The sequence below is a fragment of the Arvicola amphibius genome, chromosome 2 (assembly GCF_903992535.2).
Source record: "Arvicola amphibius chromosome 2, mArvAmp1.2, whole genome shotgun sequence".
NCBI lineage: Eukaryota > Metazoa > Chordata > Mammalia > Rodentia > Cricetidae > Arvicola > Arvicola amphibius.
This window is the reverse complement of record NC_052048.2, coordinates 63,083,926-63,108,773: the sequence shown is the minus strand read 5'-3', so window position 1 is coordinate 63,108,773 and position 24,848 is coordinate 63,083,926. Positions and strand designations below refer to the sequence as shown.

The window sequence follows — 24,848 nt, the reverse complement described above, 5'->3', positions numbered from 1 at the left end:
CTATCATATCATATCTATCTATCTAATAGCTATCTATCACTTCATACTATCTACATCATCTATCTATCATCATCTATCTATCTATCTATCTATCTATCTATCTATCTATCTATCTACCTACCTACCTATCGTAGGTTCTCACTCTGTAGCTCAGTCTAACCTGGAACTTGTTTTGTAGCCCTGACTTTTCTCAAATTGTACTGGTCTTCCTGCTTCAGCCTTAGGGATGGTGTGAACCAGTATCACCACTGCTGTCACCCATTCTTTTTCAATTTCAGCAACAATGTCTTCCTGTAAGTTCCCCCACCCCCTGCAGTGTTTTATTATTGCATTATGATTTAAGTACATTTGTGTTATATGAGCATGTATTCATTGAGCTTTTTAAAAATTCTTTTTTCCTTTTTATTTATTTATTAAAAATTTCCACCTCCTCCCATTTCCCTCCCACTCCGCCATTTTTCCTCCCCCTCCCTCTCCAGTCCTAAGATCAGTCAGGGTTCCCTGCCCTGTGGAAAGTCCAAGGTCCTTCCCTCTCCATCCAGGTCTAGGAAAGTGAGCATCCAAAAAGACAAGGCTCCTACAAATCTAGTACATGGAGTAGAATCAGAACCCAGTGTCATTGTCCTTGGCTTCTCAGTCAGCCCTTATTACCAGCCACATTCAGATAGTCCTGTTTGATCACATGCTCTATCAGTCCCAGTCCAGCTGGCCTTGGTGAGTTCCCAGTAGATCGGCCCCACCGTCACAGTGGGTGGACGCACCCCTTGTGGTCCTGACTTCCTTGCTCATGTTCTCCCTCCTTCTGTTCCTCATTTGAACCTTGGGAGCTCAGTCCAGTGCTCCATTGTGGGTCTCTGTCTCTATCTCCATCCATCGCCGATGAAGGTTCTATGGTGATATGCAAGATATTCATCAGTATGGCTATAGGATAAGGCCAGTTTTAAAAATTCTTTATCCCAGGTTTCCATGCTTCTTATTTTCCATGGAAGGGTTTTCTCCTGAGCAGTTGTTTCTTTGGGCAGCTTTAACTTTTCTGATCTTTACTGGGAACAATCACACACCCCATGAAAACTCGTGATTCGCAGGTACAGCCTCCATGTAGTTGCTTTAAACTTGGTGCTCCCTCGAGAGTCTCACCAGTCTGTATTCGAGGTGTAGCTTGGGGATTCCTCTACTGCATGACCATCATGAGTTCCAACATCAAACCCATACTTGCAATTAATTTCTTTTGTGTGATCCAGCTTTCCACTACCCTCAGCTGTACAGAGGAGACAAAGCTTCATGCCATCTTGTTCTGATCTCTTTTCAGTGAAAACCCAGCTTGTCAGGCTCTTTACTATCCAGTTCCTAGAGCTGCATTAGCATTACAGTGTGGTATACAGCTGTTAGATGTTCTGATGTCATGTCCTTCCAGCTCGGAGACAAGCCAACTTAGGCTCTCACTCCTCTGGTTTTTAGTTTCTTGCTCATATCTAGCACCCAAAGAATGTCTTTCTTTTGAGCATACTTTTATTTGTGTGTTGATGTGTGTATTTAAAATAATATATCTAATTTTTAATTTCTGTGTTTTAGATCAGCTTAGTATGTCACATTTCAAAAGATAAAATTTTAATTAAACTTAGCATTTTTAGTAGTATTACCCATATATGTATAAACCTGAAGTAGGCATGTATACCATATAAATGTATTCTTATGTAATAATATAAAGTATACAATAGCAAATAGACAATTTACAATTATGAAGCTATAACAGACTTAAACATTTACAGCCAATAAAATTGAAATGAACAACATTGACTTAACAGTTTTAGTGTTATTGTTTTGCTAAGTGAATCTCTGTATTTAATATGGGTCTTATACTAAATTGTATGAAGTTGGTGTGATTTCCTTCACATTTAGCCCTGTAAGGACTGTTTTTGTACTGTTTGACAAGCCAGTTTGACTTTAACTTCATACAATTGCACAGAAGTCTCTCTATAAGTAATAGCTTACTTGAGTTAAAATTATCCTGACTTGCTACAGGCTTATTCATAAACGCAAAGGTAGGTTGAAGTACTGAAATCTCAAGAGCATTATGATAATATAGACAACCTTATTTTATGATCTTAGATGATTACATAAAAGGAAGATGGTATTTTAGAAAGGTCCCATCCAGAATTGTGAGGACTGTCTCTGGAAATGAAATTGAGAATCTGTGATCCGTATGGCATGTATCACCAACCTTAGGTGTTCATGGGAGACTAGTTTCAGCCTCTGCTCTCCTCATAGCCATAAGAATCTGTGGGTTTTCAAGCACCTGACCTTAAGTAGTTTCCCATTTGCAAATAACATGTGCAGCACTGCTGTGTTCTTTCAGCAACCTGGAGATGAATTTCTTAACACAATGCAATGCCATGCACACAGTGTGACCACTGCTTGGACTTGTCCTCAGTGGAAAGTACCTGGACACATGGAGAACAGGTACAGTTTCAGCGTTCCACAAACATTTGGTTTTTACCAGTAATTCATTGGCAGTAGGAACTATGGATCTGGCTCACTGACTTTATCCCATGACTGCTGGGAATTCAGAAGAGTAACTTCTGGCAATGTTGTTTGTAAACAATCTCACAGCAAGTGCACTTACCTGCTGAGCCACCTCATCCGCTCCCTTTGATTTATTTATTGTTTGTTTTGTTGAATCTCATGTAATCCAGGCTGGCCTGTGTCTTCCTGTGTGGCTGAGATTTAACTTGAATTCCTGATCTAACTGCCCACACCTCCTCAGTGCTGGGATTATAGGTATGCCATACACAACTATTCTGATGTGGGTTTTTTGGTATGTCCTTAATCTATATGACCATGTATATGTGTAACTTTGATGAAATACTTTTTAGGTATATTAGTGTGGTTTTTAAATTTTTTCCTAACTTGCTGTCTTCTTTTATTCGCTTATTTATATTTGAGATGGAGTCAAACGGAGCCCATATTGTCCTGGATTTCTCTGTGTAGCCCGGCAGACTTGGAATGCTGAGTAGCTCTGGATGGCTCAGAACTTGTGATACTTCTCTCTCAACTACCCAAATATTGTGAGATTATGAGCACACACCATATAACCTGTTCTATATAATTCCATTAAATTGGGGGCTCATAGTATATAGCTTTCTCTTTTGTATGATCTTAAAACTAATATCTGGGTTCCATTTATTTTAATTTCTATTTTGTATCAAAAATAAATGTGTTTAACTTTTTAAGAAATTGATATATTTTTTGAAAGGTGTTGTGCTGTTAAACTCCCCCAGAGCAGAATATAAGGGAAACAACTGTGGAAAGTTCTTACAAACATTCCTTACGCCAGTTTTTAAAATTTAGTGAGTATTTCAGTTACGTACATTGGTATTTTTCTAAGTGTTTGCTTTCTATCTCCCCAACACCTGATTATGAGGAGCATTTCTAAGTTCTCTTTGGTCATTCTGTCATATGCCTGTTAGATATTCACCTTCATTTTAAATTGGATTGTTGCTGAGTTGTAAGATTAATGGTATACTGTTAACCAGTATTATTTAATCTAAATACTTTTCTATGGCTATTCTTTTCATTTTATTAGTCAGGTAATTATTAACAGAGAACTTTATTTTATTAGATCCATTATATCAATTTTGAATTAATCATTGAAATATGTATGTCACAAGAAATAATTCCTTATTCCAAGTAGATTTTTTCTATGATTTTTGTAAATTTATAATTCTAACTTTCGTATTCAGATCTGTGATCACATAGATATTTTGTTTTATTTACTGTGCCAAAATTTTTAGGTTTATGTTTAGCTCAGTACTTGTTCACTTGCTTATGTTGAGAGGGAGGGACACATATCAGATTCAGGTGTAATGAAGTAGAAAAATGAAAATGCTGTAATTGCTTACTTAATTAAAAGAGAAGAAGTGCTAATGATGGAGCATCCTTCGAGCTTCATAGCATTGCCATTTGCTATTCCTAGGGTGTTTGTCTTAACTAACCATTGTGCAGCATCTAGTGTGTATCCCTGTGTTCACATTACTATAGTAGTATTCCACCCAGCTGACCATTATCCTTTTTGTGACTTGAAGTGTCAATCTTAGTATATTCTGTGATGGTTTGTTGCACTCATTACGCCTTCTTTTGTTTTGATATTTATACAATGGTTTTTTACCTTTTTGCCGGCGGGGGGGGGGGGGTTCGAGACAGGGTTTCCCTGTAGTTTCTAGAGCCTGTCCTGGAACTAGCTCTTGTAGACCAGGCTGGCCTCGGACTCAGAGATCCGCCTGCCTCTGCCTCCCGAGTGCTGGGATTAAAGGCGTGCGCCACCACCACCACCCGGCTCTTACATGTTTTAATGTATTGTAATGTTGTAGGAAGGTCTTGGCAGGTCTTTTATATTTTAGAATACTTGTAGGAAGTCACTCTGTCTTAGGTGTGAAGAGAATAACATATTACAATTCTCCTATGACATTTATTTTCTTCTGTATATTTACCTATATTTTATGTGTTAGTTTTAACACTTGCTTTGTGATTTGTCTTTGTCTTTAGTAAAGATTATTTTAACAACTTTCAATTAGCTGCTTGTTCTCATCTGTTCTATGTTGTTTCAAACTATCTTTTAAAATTTTCTGAATGTATATTTACTACCTAGGATAAATCTGCTTGATTTTTACATATATTTTGTAGGTGGAGAGTTCTCATTCATTCCCGGCTGCCCAGACCCGAATAATCACATAGAAACTATATTAATTACAACACTACTTGGCCTATTATCTCAGGCTTCTTATTAACTAACTCTTACATCTTAAATTAACCCGTTTCTATTAATCTGTGTATTGGCACAAGATTGTGGCTTACTGATAAGGATCCAGCATCTGTCTTCTTTGGCAACTACATGGAGTCTCTCTGACTCTGCCTACTCTCTTTCTATATCTCTTTCAGCCTGGATTTATTCTGCCCTGCCATTGGCTGAAAAAGCTTTATTCATCAACCAATAAAAGCAACACATATACATAAGGATGTCCCACCTCATTACTTAGAACTTTGAAAAGCATAAATCTTATATTTCTCCCCAAATATTCTTCAGCCTAGAATTTTTAAATTTTGAATTTAAGTGTTAAAAGCATTATGTATTTTAATAGAAATGTCTTATCTTCCCTTTTTATTCACATTTACTTCATCTATTTTCTAGTATTTTAGTTCAAGAATACCGTTATTAAAGTATTATTTTCTTATGTGTTTTTCAGCAATAATTACTAACGTCTACATTCATTTTAGGCAGTTGTTAAGCTTAACCTTGTATTTAATTAGGTCCTGCGCTCTTTTGAGTGTATCTTTCAAAGTGTATCTTCAAATGATGTTATTCTAAAATGGGTGAGCTGGTGGACCAGGAGACTTGGAGCTCCATGTTGGGTCTGAAGACCTTGCAACTAGAAAGTCTGTTCTTTCGTCTTGCAGAAGTTTGTCCTATGCCTTGGTTATCCTTCTGTGTAGCTTTTCACGACTAAGACAGAGTATCTAAACATACAAGTTACAAAGAAAACGGTGTATTTTGTGTATGATATGAGAAGTTTCGGTCCATCCTGCCAGAGAGAGAGAGAGTGCTTATATCATGCCAGCCAGGTAGCAAAGGAAGAAAATGCTTTGTTCACCAGCTTGCTGCCAGCCCCTTCCTCCTTTACTCTTTTAATTTCATCCTAGTACTCAGCCTCTGGGATGTGCCACCCGCATTCTGGGGAAGTTACCCCTTAGTTAATCTTTAGAAATGTGATGATAGACACACCTAGAGCTGTCATTCATTAACATCCTGGGCACTTCTTCGTCTGGTGAAGTTGAAAGTCAAGATCATCCAGCACACCTCCTTCCGAGTCCTCAAACATGTAAGATCTTTGCTGACTTTGTCCTAGCAGAATATTTTAACAATGATGCTTAACTGGTTTGCCCTTCTCCTTTCAACTCTACATGTTTAGATAAGAAGGAAGCCCAGAAGAAGGGAATAAATGAAACGGTTCTCTGATGAAAGAGAAGAAACACAAAGTATAGGTCCGTCGTGCTTTAACCAGAGTCATCAGAACTGTGTGTGAAGTGTAGACAGCTGTAGAGCATGCCTCTTGTTCCACACTCACAGTTCAAGGGGGATTTTCTTCCAGTGAGCTTCTGACTGTCTCTGGTTTCATTGATCTTCATTTTAACATTTTGAAGCTTTTTATTTTTTACTGGATCTCTGCTTTTGGAAGTACTGGAGGAAAGTTGCATTGAAGATATCATTAACTGTATGGATTATGAGTGTTTATTTCACTAGCTATTGGTTTCATTGCACTGTAATGAGTTGTGTGATATTAAATTCCTAGTGAATAAGGCTTTTTCCTACTCTCTGTCAACGTGTTTTGGAGCCTTTGTACAGTTCCTAAAGGAGTTTCCTCTTCATGACTCCCTTCTCAAGCAATTCAGAAGGGAAAATGAAAGGAATAGAGAGACTATGTTCATTTTCTTGATATACAAATATTTTTCGTTCCCAGCAGTAATTTTTGCATTTATCTGTTTTCTACAATCTAATGAGCTCAGAATAGATTTCTTGGTGTCAGAAGGTTAATTATTGATGAGCCTAGCTTATGTTAGCATTTTATGTTGAATTTTTCTGTAGCCACTTTTTATAAAATGTAGAGTATTTTATTTTGCCTAGGAAATTCAGGCCATTTCACTCTAAATTTTCCTTAAACCATGGGATCATGTTTAATTGAAAATGTGTCCTGTAACAGAGTGGCCCCCTCTTCCTGTTACAGGTTGCACTGCTCTGCTTCCCTTTTCATTCACTGCACCCAGTTAAGACTGACATTGTTACCCCAGTTACGTGTGGGGAAACTGTGACCAACCAAAGATTAATTAGTGCTCTTAAGGTCGAATGAGTGTAAAGCTAAGATTCGATCCAAAGTTGATGGGAGCCAGAGCCTTGCTCCTCTTCAGACTTGTCTTGTTTTACTGTGGATTCTCATAAATGGACATGCTGCTCATGTGCTGTTCTCCCAGAGTGAGATTCACTAAAGATCTGCTTAAATTGACAAAGAAGCTCTTAAATGAGTTTCTTCTGAGAATCACCTCAGGGTTTTAAGTATTCTGAAATGAAGCATTTATTGGCAGAGCATAAAGAAGCAGAACACCTACAGGATGCATTAGCTCAAGAAAGCAAGAAGTCAAGGCAGCTAATGAGGTGTTTGGGAGGAGAAGTAGTACTCTTACGTAGGAACTGACCAGTTAGGAACTGAGTAATAAGTCCTACATTGGGGTTAAAGGAACTGGCTGGCAGACAGGCAGGCGTCGGCACCATTGTGCTTTGTAAACCTTTTCCTATGGCTGTGGTGTGTTTTTTTCCAAACCCACTTAATTTTTTATGAGGTTTGTAAAGGTCTTGAATAAACAATTGAGATTATACTGGTTTTCCTGGAAGCTTTGGTTAATATTTTAATATGCTCTGCTTTGTCACTTTATTAAATAGCTTATTGGAAAGTTTGAAAGAGGGGTTTCTTATTTTCCTCCCCTTACCCATGTTCTAGTAGTTAAAACTCAAATTTCAAATCAGTTTTCGGTTTTAGTGGGTTTTCTGCTTGTATCTGCCAGTCACCCTTGGGTTGCTCTCTGGCATCTGGGAGTCCTTCACTTAAAACACATTTCAAGTGAAACTGAAGTTCAGAGGGTGTCACTTGAAAATAAACCCATGATTGCCAATGTATGGAGAAAGAGGCCTGGAGAAAGGGCAAGGGGAATTGGATAGGGTCAGAGAACAGGAACCAGTAGAACTTTGGAGATTACCTCATCATGACCTTTTGCTCATTAATATTTGAGTCTGATTTGTTGGCATCGAGGTTGCCATCTGGTAAAATGGCAAGCACGACAGAGACTGAATACCTTCAAAAACATTTCTGTGTTAATGGGCAGGCAGAATGAAATTGACCTGTAACCTGAACAGGAATTATATAGAAGGAAGTTTTTGTGCTTTGCTGAGAGCGTTCATTCTGTGGAAGCCCAGAGGGCAGTAGTTGTTCTTTTTAAAGACTTCGTTACTTTTGTTCTGACTTGTAAGGCAGTTGAGGAAATGTCCAGTCGCTGTGCCGTGAATGTGAGGCTCACCAGTGATCCCCGTCAGTCCTGGGAGGCTCACCCAGCGAACTATTACAGCCATATAATCTTTTCTAAATCAGATAGGGCTTAGCATTTACTTTGCTCAATTTAACATTTAATTGCATGCTTCCCTTGATTTGGATCAGTAGGAAGTGCACTTTTTCTCCTTTCTGTGGACAGAATTCATGTGATTCTGTAGAAGACGTGAGCAATAAAATATTCTGTATTCATAAAACACATTTTAAGAACATATACCCAATGACTTTTTAAACCACTTTTCCATATTTAGCACTGTAGGAATAAAACCTTTAAATGTATTATACTTGCTGAGCACTTAATGCAAGCTGGGAACTGTGCTGCATAGCACTGGTTTTTATTTTTTTTAACTCAGTGATTAAAATAATCTTAGTTTGCACATGGTAAAATGGAGAAAAAGGTAAAAATTAGTGTTTTAGGTCATGTTTATATATGTGCACTCATTAATGGTTTCAATCCTCATCCTTTATTGTCAATTTTAATTCAAAAGACACAGATTTTTTATGAAGCAAAAGCGTTTGCCAAGTGGTAATGGAAAGTACTGAGTGCTTAGTACTCAGACACAGGAAACTGTTAAATATGAAGACTTTCTTTAAATGACTCTTATACAGGGTTGTTCCCCCCTCCCCCAGCCTTGTTTGATATATATTGGTAAATTAAAAAGATTCTGAGCCAGGTGTGGCGACACATGCTATAATACCAACAACCAGGAAGCAGAATAGAAGGCTGACAAAGGGGACCAGTCTGTGCTTGTCATAGTCAGGGTTTCTGTCACTGTGAAAAGACGCCATGACCATGACAACTCATAAAGGAAACATTTCATTGAGGTGACCTGCTTACAGTTCAGAGGAGCATGGCGGTATACAGGCAAATGTGGTACTGAAGTAATACTTGAAAGGCCTACATCTTGCTGTCAACAGGAAGTCAACTGAGACACTAGATGGTATCCTGAGCGTAGGAAACCTCAAAGTCTACCCCCACAGTGACACACTTCCTCCAACAAGCCACAACTCGTAATAGTGCCTCTCCCTATGAGATTGTACTCAAACTACCCTAGGGCTGTATAGTGAGACCCTGCAATTACTGGGTATAATGTTGTACACCTATAATCCTACTGCTCAAAAGGCCCAGGCAGAAGCATTGGTGCAAGTTTGAGTTCAGGCTGGACTACATGGTAAAAATCTGTCTTTAAAAAGAGACTAAAACAAAATTTAAAAAATAAAAAGAAAATAAAGATTTTTCTTTTGAGGTACTGGTTGTTTAACACTAATGTTGAACTTATCTTCTCTAGTCACAAACTACTGTAAATTTTGGAGAAAATATGAAACCATAGCATTGTCCAATGAAGGAGGTACTTCAGTCAATGTTTGTTATATTAGTAGAACTATAATTAAATAAGCAGAATACAAGATAAGTGAGAAAAGAGAACTCTCAAAAAAAGCACCAAACCTTATTAAGTTACTCTTGGTTGTTAAGCTACACAGGCAGAGAGATACTATGCAGGATTGGAAGACAATTGCTGCTGAAGACTGTGAACTGAGCAGACATTCCAGAAGTTGCCAGACAGATTCATAGAGGATTGTGTCCCTGAAGAAAACTTGTGAAAACTATGCTGTTTAGCTGAAATTCCAGGAGGGCAATGCACAGGAACTAACAACAAGGCTCCCAGAGTAAAGGCAAGATCAGCACAGATCCATAATAATAAACTTAAAAACAAGTTTAACAAAACCAAGACAATCTGCCTGTCTAGCTGCTTGCTAGAGCAAAATTTCAAACTCTGTTGAGGCTGAGAAGTTTATCTGGAGACTGTATACCATCTCACCTGCAAGGTATGTGTATAAACCAAGACTTTCTAAAGTGCTGTTAAGAAGGAAAAACTGACTTACAATAAAAGTTTGCATAGTTGATAGGTTCAGGTCCTGAGATGATTCACATGTTGGTGTTAACATAAGAAAACCAGAGAAAGAAACAACAGCAAATCTTCAGGGTAGGTGTCTTAAGGTTTCTGTTGCTGTGAAGAGATACCATGACCAATCTTATAAAAGAAAACATTTCATTGAGGTGGTGGATTACAGTTTTAGAGGTTTAGTCCATTATCATCACGGGGGTGGGGATGTTTGCATATGACTAGGATTATAGCAGTGTTCAGATAGACATGGTTCTGGAGAAGTAGCTGTGAATCTTACATCTTGCAGGCAACAAACAGGAAGTGGTCTGTGTGGCACACTGGGTGAAGTCTGAGCATATCTGAGACCTCAAAGCCTGCCCCCACAGTGACATACTTCCCCTAACAAGGCCATACCCACTCCAACAAAGCTACATCTCTTAATAGTGCCTATAAAATTACACAGAGTCTATGTGGACACTGTGGGGCTGTCTACTCTCAGTGTTTTAGGAGAAGAAGAGAAGGAAGTTGTGCTCAAGATGCCTCCATACCAGAGAAGATGCCTTACTCCATATTCTACAAGGTTATAGAGACATGTAGTACATTGAAAGAACATTTGTTGTAGATAAATAATGGTAAGGTTGCTGATGCTGAATGTAGAGAAAAGAAATCTTAGTGGATTTGGGATGCTGCTCAGTTGGTAGAATGCTTACCTAGCATACATCAAGCCCTGGGTTCATTCTTGGCACTGCCTAAAGTGTGAGTACGTGGGCAGTAGAGACATGAGGATCATGAATTCAAGACCACTTCTCAGATTAATAGCTGGTTTGAGGTCAGCCTAGTCTACATGAAACCCTGTGTTTAAAAAATAAAAAGACTATTTTATTATTTATTAAAAAATAAATAATTACTATTTAAAATAATTTATTTTAAATGAAGTATTATTTATAAAAATAAATAGTTATTAAAATAAATGATAATTTTAAAGTCTTATTATTTATTAAAAAATTAAATTTGTTCTCTAGAACAAAGGCACATTGGGCATAGTAAGAATAACAGTGGAATTCTTATAGATGTGATAGGGACAAAGGACAATAATTGAAACTTTAGAAATTTTGGAAGAAAAATAAGATTATATAGTTATCAGTATATACTTAGCATAAGTATATTACACACACACATATACATGCACGCATGCACGCACACACACATATGCATACACGTACCCACCCAAAATGAGATACTCACTATTAATTGTGATACAGTAACTGGAACCAGCCTTGACATTGAGCCCTAGACTAGATGCTTTCTGTTGGACAGTTGGCAACAGTGCACTGCAGGGTGGCCATCCCAGAGAAAGAAGATAATCAGAACTCCACAATCTTCTGCTGTTGAACCCTGAAGAATGGCAGTGCTGTTGTCCTAGGAAGACTATGGCCAGAGCTTGGGACAAAGTGACTGCTGTGTTCAAGGAAGTAGTTTAGTGTTGAAGAAGCCATCTGAGGAATGGAGTGGAAAATGAGCATTGGGATTCTTGGGAAGTTGCAGCTCATTTTTCCACATGTGAAATAAAATCTATGAGATCAGGCAAACAAAATAGTAATAAACAAACAGAAAACTACCAATGTGCAGAAGGTGAGTAGTTACCAGGATTCATACAACGAGGGGAGATGTTCAAACTCCACTTATCCCCAACCGCCAGTAAAGACACCAAAAGAGTAGCAAGTTAGGACCTATGTTAAGCATTGGCCTAAGATAACTCAAGACTCCTCATTCACATGTTGGGGGAAAGAAGGGGTGTAATTTACTGTTTAATGAGGAAGAAAGCTTAAAGATGTGATTCAAAAGAATCTCATTCTGTGGCAGGTCACGACAGGTTCCAGAATAAGGGAAGTGGGGCATAGGTGTGACTACAGGTGGCATGGCTATGGCTGCAGGCTGACATGAAGAACGGCCTGTTAGATATTTATCATAACAGCATTTCTTTTCTTTTTCCTCTTTGTGGTAATAGCGATGGATCCCTAGTGCAATACTACAGTGTACATAACTTAATACCAATAATCTCCACTTCTGATGCAAAGTAGGCCAGCAGTTAATGCTGTCATCCAGGAGCACAGACTGTGTTTGTAATGTTAGTGTTTTGAATGCTTTCATAAAGATAGTTAATTATTAATTTTAAATCTGTTTTTAAAATTAGCTTAGAATTAATTTGTAAATCTCAACTTTTTAAAATTTTTTTAATTTTATTTCTTTTTAATTAAAAATTTCCACATCCTCCCCTCCTCCCATTTCTCTCCCCATCCCCCCTCCCCCTCCCCTCCCTCTCCAGTCCAAAGAGCAGTCAAGGTTCCCTGCCCTGTGGGAAGTCCAAGGTCCTCCCCCGATCCATCTAGGTCTAGGAAGGTGAGCATCCAAACAGACTAGGCTCCCACAAAGCCAGTACATGCAGTAGGATCAAAACCCAGTGCCATTGTCCTTGGCTTCTCAGTCAGCCCTCCTTGTCAGCCACATTCAGAGAGTCCGGTTTGATCACATGCTCCATCAGTCCCAGTTTAGGTAGCTTTGGTGAGCTCCCAGTAGATCAGCCCCACCGTCACAGTGGGTGGACGCACCCCTTGTGGTCCTGACTTCCTTGCTCATGTTCTCCCTCCTTCTGCTTCTCATTTGGACCTTGGGAGCTCAGTCCAGTGCTCCAGTGTGGGTCTCTGTCTCTAGCTTCGTCCATTGCCAGATGAAGGTTCTATGATGATATACAAGATATTCATCAGTATGGCTATAGGATAGGGCCATTTCAGGCTTCCTCTCCTCAGCTGCCCAAGGATCTAGCTGGGGACATCTCCATGGACACCTGGGAACACCTCTAGAGTCAAGACTCTTGCCAACCCTAAAATGGCTCCCTTAATTAAGATATATACTTCCCTGCTCCCATATCCACCCTTTCTCCATCCCATTTGTCCCATTCCCCCAATCTCTCCCCATCCTCCCCTTCATACTTTTTTCTCCCCATCTTCCCTTACCCCCACCACATCCCCACCCCCCAGTTTCCAATTTTTGCCTGGCAATCTTGTCTCCTTCCAATATCCAAGAGGATAACTATATGCATTTCTTTGGGTTCACCTTATTTAGCTTCTCTAGGGTCACGAATTATAGGCTCAATGTCCTTTATTTATGGCTAGAATCCACTTATGAGTGAGTACATACCATATTCATCTTTTTGTGTCTGGGTTACCTCACTCAGGATAGTGTTTTCAATTTCTATCCATTTGCATGCAGAATTCAAGATGTCATTGTTTTTTACCGCTGAGTAGTACTCTAATGCGTATATATTCCACACTTTCTTTATCCATTCTTCCGTTGAAGGGCATCTAGGTTGTTTCCAGGTTCTGGCTATTACAAATAATGCTGCTATGAACATAGTTGAACAAATGCTTTTGTAGTTTGATAGGACACCTCTTGGGTATATTCACAAGAGTGGTATTGCTGGATCCTGGGGTAGGTTGATCCCGAATTTCCTGAGGAACCACTATACTGATTTCCGAAGTGGTTGCACAAGTTTGCATTCCCACCAGCAATGGATGAGTGTAGCCCTTACCCCACAACGTCTCCAGCAAAGGCTATCACTGGTGTTTTTGATTTTAGCCATCCTAACAGGTGTAAGATGGTATCTCAAAGTTGTTTTAATTTGCATTTCTCTGGTTGCTAAGGAGGTTGAGCGTGACCTTAAGTGTCTTTTGGCCATTCGAACTTCTTCTGTTGAGAATTCTCTGTTCAGTTCAGCGTCCCATTTTTTAATTGGGTTAATTAGCATTTTAAAGTCTAGTTTCTTGAGTTCTTTATATATTTTGGAAATCAGACCTTTGTTGTGGTGTTGATGAAGATCTTCTCCCAATCAGTAGGTTGCCTTTTTGTCTTAATGACAGTGTCCTTTGCTTTACAAAAGCTTCTCAGTTTTAGGAGGTCCCATTTATTCAATGTTGCCCTTATTGTCTGTGCCACTGGGGTTATACATAGGAAGAGGTCTCCTGAGCCCATGTGTTGTAGAGTACTTCCCACTTTCTCTTCTATCAGGTCCAGTGTGTTCAGATTGATATTGAGGTCTTTAATCCATTTGGACTTGAGTTTTGTGCATGGTGATAGATATGGATCTATTTTCATTCTTCTACAGGATGACATCTAGTTATGCCAACACCATTTGTTGAAGATGCTTTTTTTCTTCCATTGTATACTTTTAGCTCCTTTGTCGAAAATCCGGTGTTCATAGGTTTGTGGTTAAAATCTGGGTCTTCTATTCGATTCCATTGGTCACCATCTCTGTTTTTGTGCCAGTACCAAGCTGTTTTCATTGCTGTAGCTCTGTAATAGAGTTTGAAGTCGGGGATGGTAATGCCTCCGGAAGTATCTTTATTGTATAGGAGTGTTTTGGCTATCCTGGGTTTTTTGTTTTTCCATATAAAGTTGATTATTGTTCTCTCAAGGTCTATGAAGAATTTTGTTGGGATTTTGATGGGAATTGCATTTAATCTATAGATTGTTTTTGGTAGAATTGCCATTTTTACTATGTTGATCCTCCCAATCCAAGAGCAAGGGAGATCCTTCCATTTTCTGGTATCCTCTTCAATTTCTTTCTTCAAAGACTTAAAGTTCTTTTTTTTTAGATTTATTTATATATTTATTATGTATACAATATTCTGCCTCCATGTATGCCTGCACGCCAGAAGAGGGCACCAGATCTCATTACGGACGGTTGTGAGCCATCATGTGGTTGCTGGGAATTGAACTCAGGACCTCCGGAAGAGCAGCCAGTGCTCTTAACCACTGAGCCATCTCTTCAGCCCCAAGACTTAATGTTCTTGTCAAATAGATCTTTCACTTCCTTGGTTAGAGTTACCCCAAGATATTTTATGCTATTTGTGGCTATCGTGAATGAATCTCAACTTTTTAAAGAAAACAAAATTCACCTTTTTAATTACATTTTGGAGGCCATTTTAGTTTTGAGTTTACTGACAAGTCATAAAACAGTAAGTACTGATTTATATCTAGAGAGTATTGCTAGAATTTATAAAGAATTTTTTTGGAAGAGCCTTTTCTAATTTATTTTCTCTGTAATATTCTTTCTCAGTTTATTTTTGAATATTGCTTCTTTACTGTTAATTTTTAACATACTCTTCTTAGCTCCATAGTTGTGTTTTATGAATATAGCTTAGTGTTGTAATTACAATTACAGGTTGAATTGGAGTCACTATTAATTGCTGTTAGCATATTTTAATTCCAAGGCTGTTAGATTTATGAGTATTATTATAGGGAGAACTTTAAAGAAATTCTTAATTGAAGAACAGAATAAGTTATTTAAACTTTCGTTTCTGTTGATGCCCTCAGTTGGAAGGGTGCTTGCCTAGAATACACAGAGACCTAAGTTTGACCCGCAGCTTAGCATGGTGGTGCGTACCTACAACCCGAACATTTAGGAGGTTGAGACAGTAAGATTAGAAATTCAAAGTCATCCTTAGCTACATAGCAGGTACAAAGCCATTCTGGGATATGTTAGATACTGTCTTAAATAATAAACAACTAAATGAATTTATTTACATGGCATTTCATTTTAATCCACTAATTTTCTGGTTTACATATTTATATTTCAGGGAAAGGTAGCCCAGACAGCCTGTATGTCAGCTTGCAAGCATTTAGCCACATCCTTGATGCAACTGTTGCTGGAAGCGGAAGTAAGGCAGCTCACTTTGGGAGCATTACAGCAGTTCAACCTGGATGTCAGAGAATGTGAACGTAAGTCAATGAACCCTTTTTGCTTCCTTGTTTTATAAACTTACATTGCCACTGGTGTAAAGAAAAATCAAAAAGTTTTAGGTCTGTCACGTCAGTGTTCCTCATGGTGTCAAAAAATATCTGGATGAGAACAGCATCTTACAGGACATTCTGTTTATTTTTCATGTTGGTTTTAAAAATATGTTTTAAATTGAAATATAAATACATATCTTTACCCCTCCCCTTTCTCACTCTAGCTTCTCCCAGCTTCCCTCCTTTGAAGTCCTGCCATGATCCTTACAACTCACAAGTTGAAAGCTTCTTTTTCTTTATTATTGTTACATATGTATGTGTACATATATACAAATATGTATAAATATAATCTGCTGAATATGTTTTCGTTGGTGGTATATATATGGTTTCAAGGCTCCTCGTTCTGTACTGGCCAACCAATAAGAGCTCATCCCGAGGAAAGGCTAATTCTTCTCCGGAAGATCATTAGTTGCCTATAGTTCATTGTTTGAGTATGACCTTTAAGATTTTCCCCATACCTGGTTAACATGTATATTTGATATTGCCATTGTTCTGGTCTTGTTTATGCAGCTGTCTCTAGAAGAGATTTTTCACAGCAGTCTCCCTAGTATTCTATCCCTCACAATCATTCTGCCCCTTTTCCTGCCATGTTCTCCAAGCCATAGATGAATAACCTATATTGTAGGTGTATTCCTTTAGGCCTTGTTCCCCATGATCTGTTGATCTCTCCGTTATGTCCAGTTGTGGTTTTCTGCCATGGTCTCTATTTGTTGTAAAGAGAGGCTTCTTTGATGAGAGGTGATACATTTATCTGTGGGTATAAAGATAAGATTTAGAATGTAGTTCATAACTATGATCTAGCAAAGAAGCCATAGGAGAGTCTTTTCTAAGGTCATTGATGTTACTAGCCCTACGAAGCTGGCTAGGCTTCCGGTATCAGGCATAATTTTCCTTCTGTTGAGTGGGGCTTAAGTCGAATTAGGCAGCTGTTGGTTACCACCAGCATGCACCTTTTTATTTATGTTGTGTCATGCTGGTAATCGTAGTGGCTCTTAGGTGTTGCAGGTGGGTAGGGCTGTTTAATTGCTTCTCTCCCGTGGCCACTAACATTAACTACTCAGTTGTTTCCTTTGGTCTTTTATGTGGCATTCATAGGGATTTCTATTTCCAGCCCTCATAGAGTATTGTAGGAGGAGGGGAGCTGCTTGTCTGTCCCAGCCGCCCAGAACCAAAATAATCACACAGAAATTGTATTAATTAAAACACTGCTTGGCCCATTAGCTCTAGCTTCTTATTGGCCAACTCTTATTAATTTAACCATTTCTATTAATTTGTATATCGCCACGTTGCAGTGGCTTACCGGCAAAGATTCTAACTGGCATTTGTCTCAGGCTGAGGATCCATGGCTTCTCTCTGATTCTGCCTCTTTTATCCCAGCATGCCATTTAGTTTTCGCTGCCTACCTAAGTTCTGCCCTATCAACAGGCCAAGGCAGTTTCTTTATTCATTAACCAATGAAAGCAACAAATAGACAGAAGGACCTCCCACACCAAAGTATCACCATAAATATCTGTAAAATTTGTTAACTGTATAAAACAGCTTTGACAGTGAACTATACAACAGACCATATAGGTCTTGGTCTTTCAGATAGCAGGAGCACAGAAGCTGCTGAGTTTTCCCTGGCTTCTACCTGTGGACACTGTTTAACATCAAAACAACAACATTCTGTCACCAGGAAAAATAATAGAAACACCAAGAGATGGGGGTGTGTGGGGCTGATGAGGCAACTATGATGTCAGAAGAGGCTCTGGAAATCCACAGTGGGGCAACACTGGGGCCTTTGTTCACCAGTAAGTTGCCATATGCAGGAAACCTATGAAGCTTGACAGACAACAGAGCAGCCACTGGAGTTTGTGAGTTAGCTAGGAGCCCAGGGATCATCATGTCCTCCAAGACCTTGAGGTATCAGCTACCCGGTGAAATATTTTGTGTTTCAAAAGACAGCTGGTTAGTGCAGTTCAGACTCCACAGAACCTGTCAGCTTATTTCTCTGTTGTGTATAATTGTCACAGTGTGTTTTAAAGTATGTGTGTTTGTTGTAGAATGGCTAAATTGAGTTGATATTCATTACATTGCTGTACATTACTCCACAGATCTCCTGTGAGCAGTTTTTCAGGAATATAGCACATTGCTACAGTCACCATGTTGTATCAGAAACCTCTTCAACTTGCTGCCATCAAACTAGAATTTTTAATCCTTTGCTCTCTACTTCTCCAGTGCCTTCACTCTCCTAGCCACCATCCCCTATCTTTCCCGTTCTTCACTTTTGAATTTGGCTTTTTCAGATTCACACTCAAGTAAAGTTATACAGTATTTGTCTTTCTGTGCTTTGTTTATTTCACTTAGCATGGTGGCTTCCAGGTTTTCCTTCTTGTCATAAATGTCAATGGTTTATTTTTTTCTTGTGTACAGAAGTCACAGTTTCTTATACTCACCCAATGATGACAGTGCTAGCTATTGTGTACTGTGATACGCATGGAAAATCATTGGGAAAGATTTCATTTTCTTTGGAGTAGATCATAAGGTGCTCTTTTCAGTGTTGAAAGGAACTTCTGCACTCTGCTTCATCACTACTGAATTAGAATCCACATTCTGCGAACAGTGTAGCTTCATTTCCTTCATGTTCTCTCTAATTCTTATCTGTTGCCATTAGGAAATTAATGTATATGAACGCCCCCCCCCACACACACACCCCTCACGTATATGACACTTGGTGCCCACTGAGACCAGAAGAGGGCATTGGATCTCCTGGAACAGGAGTTACCTATGGTTTAAGTCACTGTGTGTGTACTGGGAATTGAACATGAGTCCTCTAGAAGAGCATCCAGTCTAACTTGCTGAGCTAGCTCCTCCAGACTGTTCTGATAATAGCTAGTTACACAGTGTGCAGTGATAATGTCATTGTGGCTTTAGTTTGTGTCACTCAGACCAGTTTTGAGTACTCATCAGTCATTTTTCAGCCATGTCATCTTTTGAGAACTGTCTTTTCGGATCCTTTATTTATTTAAAAACCACCACCTCTACCAATAACGACACCAATAGGAAAACCAAAACCAAGCTCACTGTTTGCTTGTTATAGAGTTATCTGAGATTTTTGCATATTTTTTTAAAACTAACCCAGTCTTGCCCCACTCTAATTAAGCCTAGCAGCAAGACTTGATGAGATACAGCTACTTGGTAAGTAAAATTAACATTCTCTGGGATCCTCGGTCATTTTGCAGGAAGAAGACACATAATACATTTTCTCCATGCAGCACCCACAATTTTATAGCACAAAATAAGACTCAACTCACGTGCAAGGAACTGTAAAGAAATGACATCTGACAGAATCTGAAGTAGGCAAGAAGGATAAATGAGCCTACTAATGACACAGATGTGGAAATGTGTGTTAAAAGAGCTTCAGAAAACACAGTTTGATATGTTCAGTAGTTTTAAAAGTAAGATGGTATAATCCCAGCTACCAGGAGATTAGAGGCAGGAACATGGTGAATTCATATTCAACCTGAGTTGGGCTATATAGTGCACTTCAGGGCAGTCTGTCTATGTAGGAAAAACTTGCCTTAAATATATTATTAATAAAGAATATATAATACTTGACTGATAGAAAAAAAATTCTACATTCAGGAAAAGGTACTGACCTCTTTTTTTTTCCCAAGAAGCTTAAAAGACTTTACTAGGTTAAGCAGTACACACACACAAACACACACACATGTAAAATAGCCACATAAAAGCATGGTCAGATTACTAAGTAAACAATATAAAGTTAAAAAATCAATCAAAAGAGAAAAAAAAGCATGTGAATTATTTTGAACTTATCATCAGAAACATGCAAATCATAACACTATGGAGTGACATCTTCAAAGTACTATAAGAAAAAAAGGAACCTGTCAACCTAAGGAAAATTCCGAATATTAAAAGCTACAAAGGAAAAAAGGCCAAGTAACTTATAAAGGCAGACCTCTCAGATTTATACCCAGTCTCAGTGGGAACTCTAAAAACCAGAAGAGCCTGGACAGAGCTCTTGCAGACTCTAAGAGACCATGAATGACAGCCCAGACTACTATACCCATCAAAATTTTCAATCACCATAGATGGAGAAAGCAAGATATTTCACAACAGAGTCAAATTTATTCAATAGCTATCCACAAATACCACTCTACAAAGGGTACTAGAAGAGAAACTCCAACCCAAGGAAGTTATATACACCCACAAAAACATAGGCAATCAATAATCCCACTCAAGCAAAATCCAAAGAAGGGAAACACATGCACACATTTATACACACCACCACCACCATCAACAACAAAATAACAGTAATAATCACAAGATATTAATAATTAATAATATCTCAATATCAATGAACTCAATTCATCAATAAAAAGACACAGCCTAACAGAATAGATATGAAAACAGTATCCATCCTGCTGCATAAGAAACACACCTCATCTTCAAAGACAGACATTACCTCAGAGTAATAGGTTGGAAAAAAGATATTCCAAACAAATGGATCTAAGAAGCAAGCTGGTATAGCTATCTCAATATCTAACAAAATAGGCTTCAAAATTAATCAAATGAAGTAGAGAAGGACATTTCATATTTATCAAAAGACAAATCCATCAAGATGATATCTTAATTATGAACATCTGAGGCCCAAATACAAGGGCACCCACATTTATTTAAAACAAAAAAACAACAGCAACAACAAAAACATTGCTAAAGCTTAAATCACATATGGAATATCACACATTAAAAGAGGGAGACTTCAACACTCTATTTTCACCAATGGACAGTTTGTCCAGACAGAAACTAAACAGAGAAATAATGGAACTAACAATTGTTACGACCTAACAGATATCTACAGAATGTTTCACCCAAACACCAAAGTATATACCTTCTTCTCAGCACTTCATGGAATCTTCTCCAAATTGACACCATACTTGGTCACAAAGAAAGTCTTAACAGTTACAAAAGAATTGGAATAATCCTCTGTATTTTATCTTATCATCATGGGTTAAAGTTGAAGTTCACCAACAACACAAACTGGAAGACTACAAACTCATGGAAACCGAATAACTCTCAACTGAATTACCTCTGGATCAAAGAAGAAATAAAGAAGATTTTCTAGAATTTAATAAAAAAATAAATGCGCAGTATACCCAAAATTATGGGACACGATAAAAGCTAAGAGTAAGATTCATAGCACTAAGTGCCTTCATAAAGAATTTGGAGAAATCTCGAGCCAGGTGGTGGCACACGCCTTTAATCCCAGCACTCGGGAGGCAGAGGCAGGCGGATCTCTGTGAGTTCGAGACCAGCCTGGTCTACAAGAGCTAGATCCAGGACAGGCTCTAAAACTGCAGAGAAACCCTGTCTCGAAAAACCAAAAAAAAAAAAAAAAAAAAAGAATTTGGAGAAATCTTATATTAGTGACTTAACAGCATGCCTGTAAGCTCTAGAACTAAAAGAAGAATACGCTCTCAAGAGGAGTATACCGTAGGAAATAACCAAACTGAGGGCTGAACTCAAAGCCAAGAAACAAAGAAACAAAGAGTTGGTTCTTCAAGAAAATCAACAAGATAGACAAACTCTTGTACAAACTACAGGGTGGAGAAAGAACATCTAAATTAACAAAATCAGAAAGGAGACGGGTGATATAACAACAGACTCTGAGGAAACCTAGAGAACCATCAGGTCATACTTCAAAAACCTGTACTCCAAAAGTTGGAAAAATCTAAAAGAAACAGACAAATTTCTTGATAGATACCATATACCAAAATTAAGTCAAGATCAAATAAACAATTTAAACAGACCTATAGCCCCTAAGAAAATAGAAGCAACCATTAAAATCTCTCAAGCAAGAAAAGCCCAGGACCTGATGATTTTAGTGCAGAATTCTACCAGAGTTTCAAAGAAAAGCAAATACCAGTACTCCTCAAAGTATTCCACAAAGTAGAAATTGGAGGAGCATTTCTAATTTTTTTTAAGCCACAGTTGCCCTGATACCCAAACCACTCAAATACTAAACAAAGAAAGAGAATTACAGACCAATGTCCTTCATGAACATTGATACAAGAATACTCAAGTAAAATACTGGCAAACTGAATTTAAGAACACATAAAAAAGGCCATCCACCATGATCAGGTAGGCTTCATCTCAGAGATTCTGGGATGGTTCAAGATACGGAAAATCTGTCAGTGTAATTCACCATATAAACCATCTGAAAGGAAAAGAAAAACCACATGACCAAAAACATCCCTTTATTATAAAAGTTTCAGAGAGATCAAAGATACAAAGAACATGCCTAGATATAATAAACCCACAGCAAATCAACAGTCAACACCATATTAAACAGAAAGACACTCAAAGCAATTACACTAAAATCAGGATCAAGACAAGGCTGTCCAGTATAGTATTTGAAGTTCTAGCTAGAGCAATAAGACAACAAAAGGAAATCAAGGATATATATACATACATATATACACATATATACACACATATATACACTGCATAATATCTATATATATATCCATATATATATATATTTATGGATATATATATATATGAAAAAAGATATCAGTATGCTGGTTGCAGATGACATGACAGTATACCCCAAAAATTGACCCCCAAAAATTCTACCAGGAAACTCCAAAGCTGATGAACACCTTTAGCAAAGTGGCTGGATACAAGATTAAATAGAAAAAAATCAGTAACCCTCTTATATACAAATATTAAAAGGGCTGAGAGTGAAATAAGGGAAACAACTTCCTTGATAGTAGTCACAAACAATATAAAATATGGTAACTCTAACCAAGCAAGTGGAAGACCTGTATAACAAGAAGTTCAAGTCTTTGAAGAAAGAAATTGAAGATATCAGAAGATGGAAAGACTTCCTATGCTCATGGATCATTAGGATTAACATAGCAAAATGGCCATTTTACCAAAAGAAATATACATATTAAACAAATACTTATCAAAATTCCAACGCAGTTCTTTACAGACCTTGAAAGAACAATACTCAAATTCATATGGAAAAACAATAAAACCAAGATAGATACAAAAATCCTATAAAATAAAAAAAAAATTCCTGGAGGCTTTACCATCCCTGATTTCAAGCTCTACTATAGAGATATAGTAACAAATACAGCATTGTATTGGCATAAAAACAGAAAATTCTCAGCAGAATAATCTAAAATGACAGTTAAAAAAAACACAGGTATGTTAAACATCCTTAGCCATCAGGGAATGCAAATCAGAACAACTCTGAGATTCTATCTTAAACCTATTAGAATGGCTAAGGTTAAAAACACAAATGACCGCTCATGCTGGAGAGGATGTAGAACAAGGGGAACGTTCCTTCACTACTGGTAGGAGTGTAAACTTGTACAGCCACTTTTGAATCAGTATGGCAGTTTCTCAGGAAATTGTGCTCAATCTGCTTCAAGGTCCAGCAACACTACTCTTCAACATATTCTCACAGACTGCTCAATCATACCACAAGGACACTTTATCAGCTATGTTCATAGTTGCTTTATTTGTAATTGCCAGAACCTGGAAGCAACCTAGATGCCCCTCAACCAAAGAGTGGATAAAGAAACTCTAGTACATTTGCATAGTGGAGTATTACCCATTAAAAACAATGGCATCAAGAAATATAAAGGCAATTGGATGGATCTAGAAAAAAAATCATCTAAGTGAGGTAACCCAGAGTCAGAAAAAGACATCATATGTACTCACTCATAAGTGGATGTTAGCTGTAAAGGATAGTCATTTTACAATCCATATATCCAGAGAGATTAGGGTTGTTTATTATTATTATTATTATTATTATTATTATTATTATTATTATTTATTGTGTATGAGTATTTTGCCTGGATGCATGTGTATGCACCATCTGTGGAGATGAAAAGAAGGTTTTAGGTCCCCTGGAACTGGAGTTACAAATGGATGTGAGCCGCCATATTGGTGCTGGGGTTTGAACCCAGGTCCCCTAGAAGAGCAGCTAGTGTTCTTAAATGCTGAGTCATCTCTCCGGCTCCAGAGAGGTTAGGTAACAAGGAGGACCCAAGTGGGAGATGCATGTATCTCCCTGTGAAGGGGGAATAGATTTCCTGGTGGACTGGGGGCTGATAGGGATGGAAACTTGAGGGATTGGATTTGGGCATGGGTGGAGGGGAAGAGTGCTGAGAGAGGCTTTTCAGGGTCAGGTTTAAAGCCTGACACAAGGGAAACTTCCATGAATCTACAAGGATGACCACAGCTAAGACGCCTAGCAATAGTGAATATGAAGCTAGAACAGGCCATCCTGATGTGGGATGTCCTTCTGTATATATGTTGCTTTCATGGGTTGATTAATAAAGCTGTTTTGGCCAGTGGTTTAGCAGAGAAAGGCCAGGTGGGAAATCAGAGCAGAGATGCAGAGAAAAAGAAAGTGAAGTCAGGTCAGATGCCAGCCTGCCAGCTGCCAAGGAAACAAGACATGTAGAAAATGAGGTAACACCACGGCCACACAGCAATACAAAGACTAGTAGAAATGGATTAATTTAAGGTGTAAGAGCTAGCTAGAAATAGCCTGAGTCATCGGCTAAACAATATTGTAGTTAATATAGTTTCTGTGTGATTTTTCGGGTCTGGGTGTCCAGTTAATGAAAGCGCAGTCTTCCATTTACACCATCCGTTGTGATGAGATTTTTGACTACCCCAATTATCATCAGAGAGCCTTCATCCAGTAACTGATGGAAAAAGGTGCAGAGGGCCACAGCCAAACATTGACTAAACTCGGAATTCTGCTGAAGAAAGGGAAGGATTGTAGCAGCCCGGAGGGTAAAGGATATCACAAGAAAACCCACAGAAACAACTAACCTGGCTCATAGGAGCTCAAGAGTCTGAACCAACAACCAGGAAGTCTGCATGGGACTGATGTAGGCCCCTCTACATATATGTGACAGTGTGTATCTTAGTCTATTTG

At 38.3% G+C, this 24,848-nt stretch overlaps 1 protein-coding gene across 1 annotated transcript in view; it reads left to right on the top strand.

The window, feature by feature from the left end:
- Window positions 1–24,848, top strand: part of Exoc6b (exocyst complex component 6B) — a 491,547-nt gene that overhangs the window by 313,021 nt on the left and 153,678 nt on the right. The window contains exon 19 of the mRNA XM_038319126.1: window positions 15,670–15,811. Within this exon, the coding sequence (XP_038175054.1) occupies window positions 15,670–15,811 (142 nt within the window). The remainder of the gene's footprint in view (window positions 1–15,669; window positions 15,812–24,848) is intronic.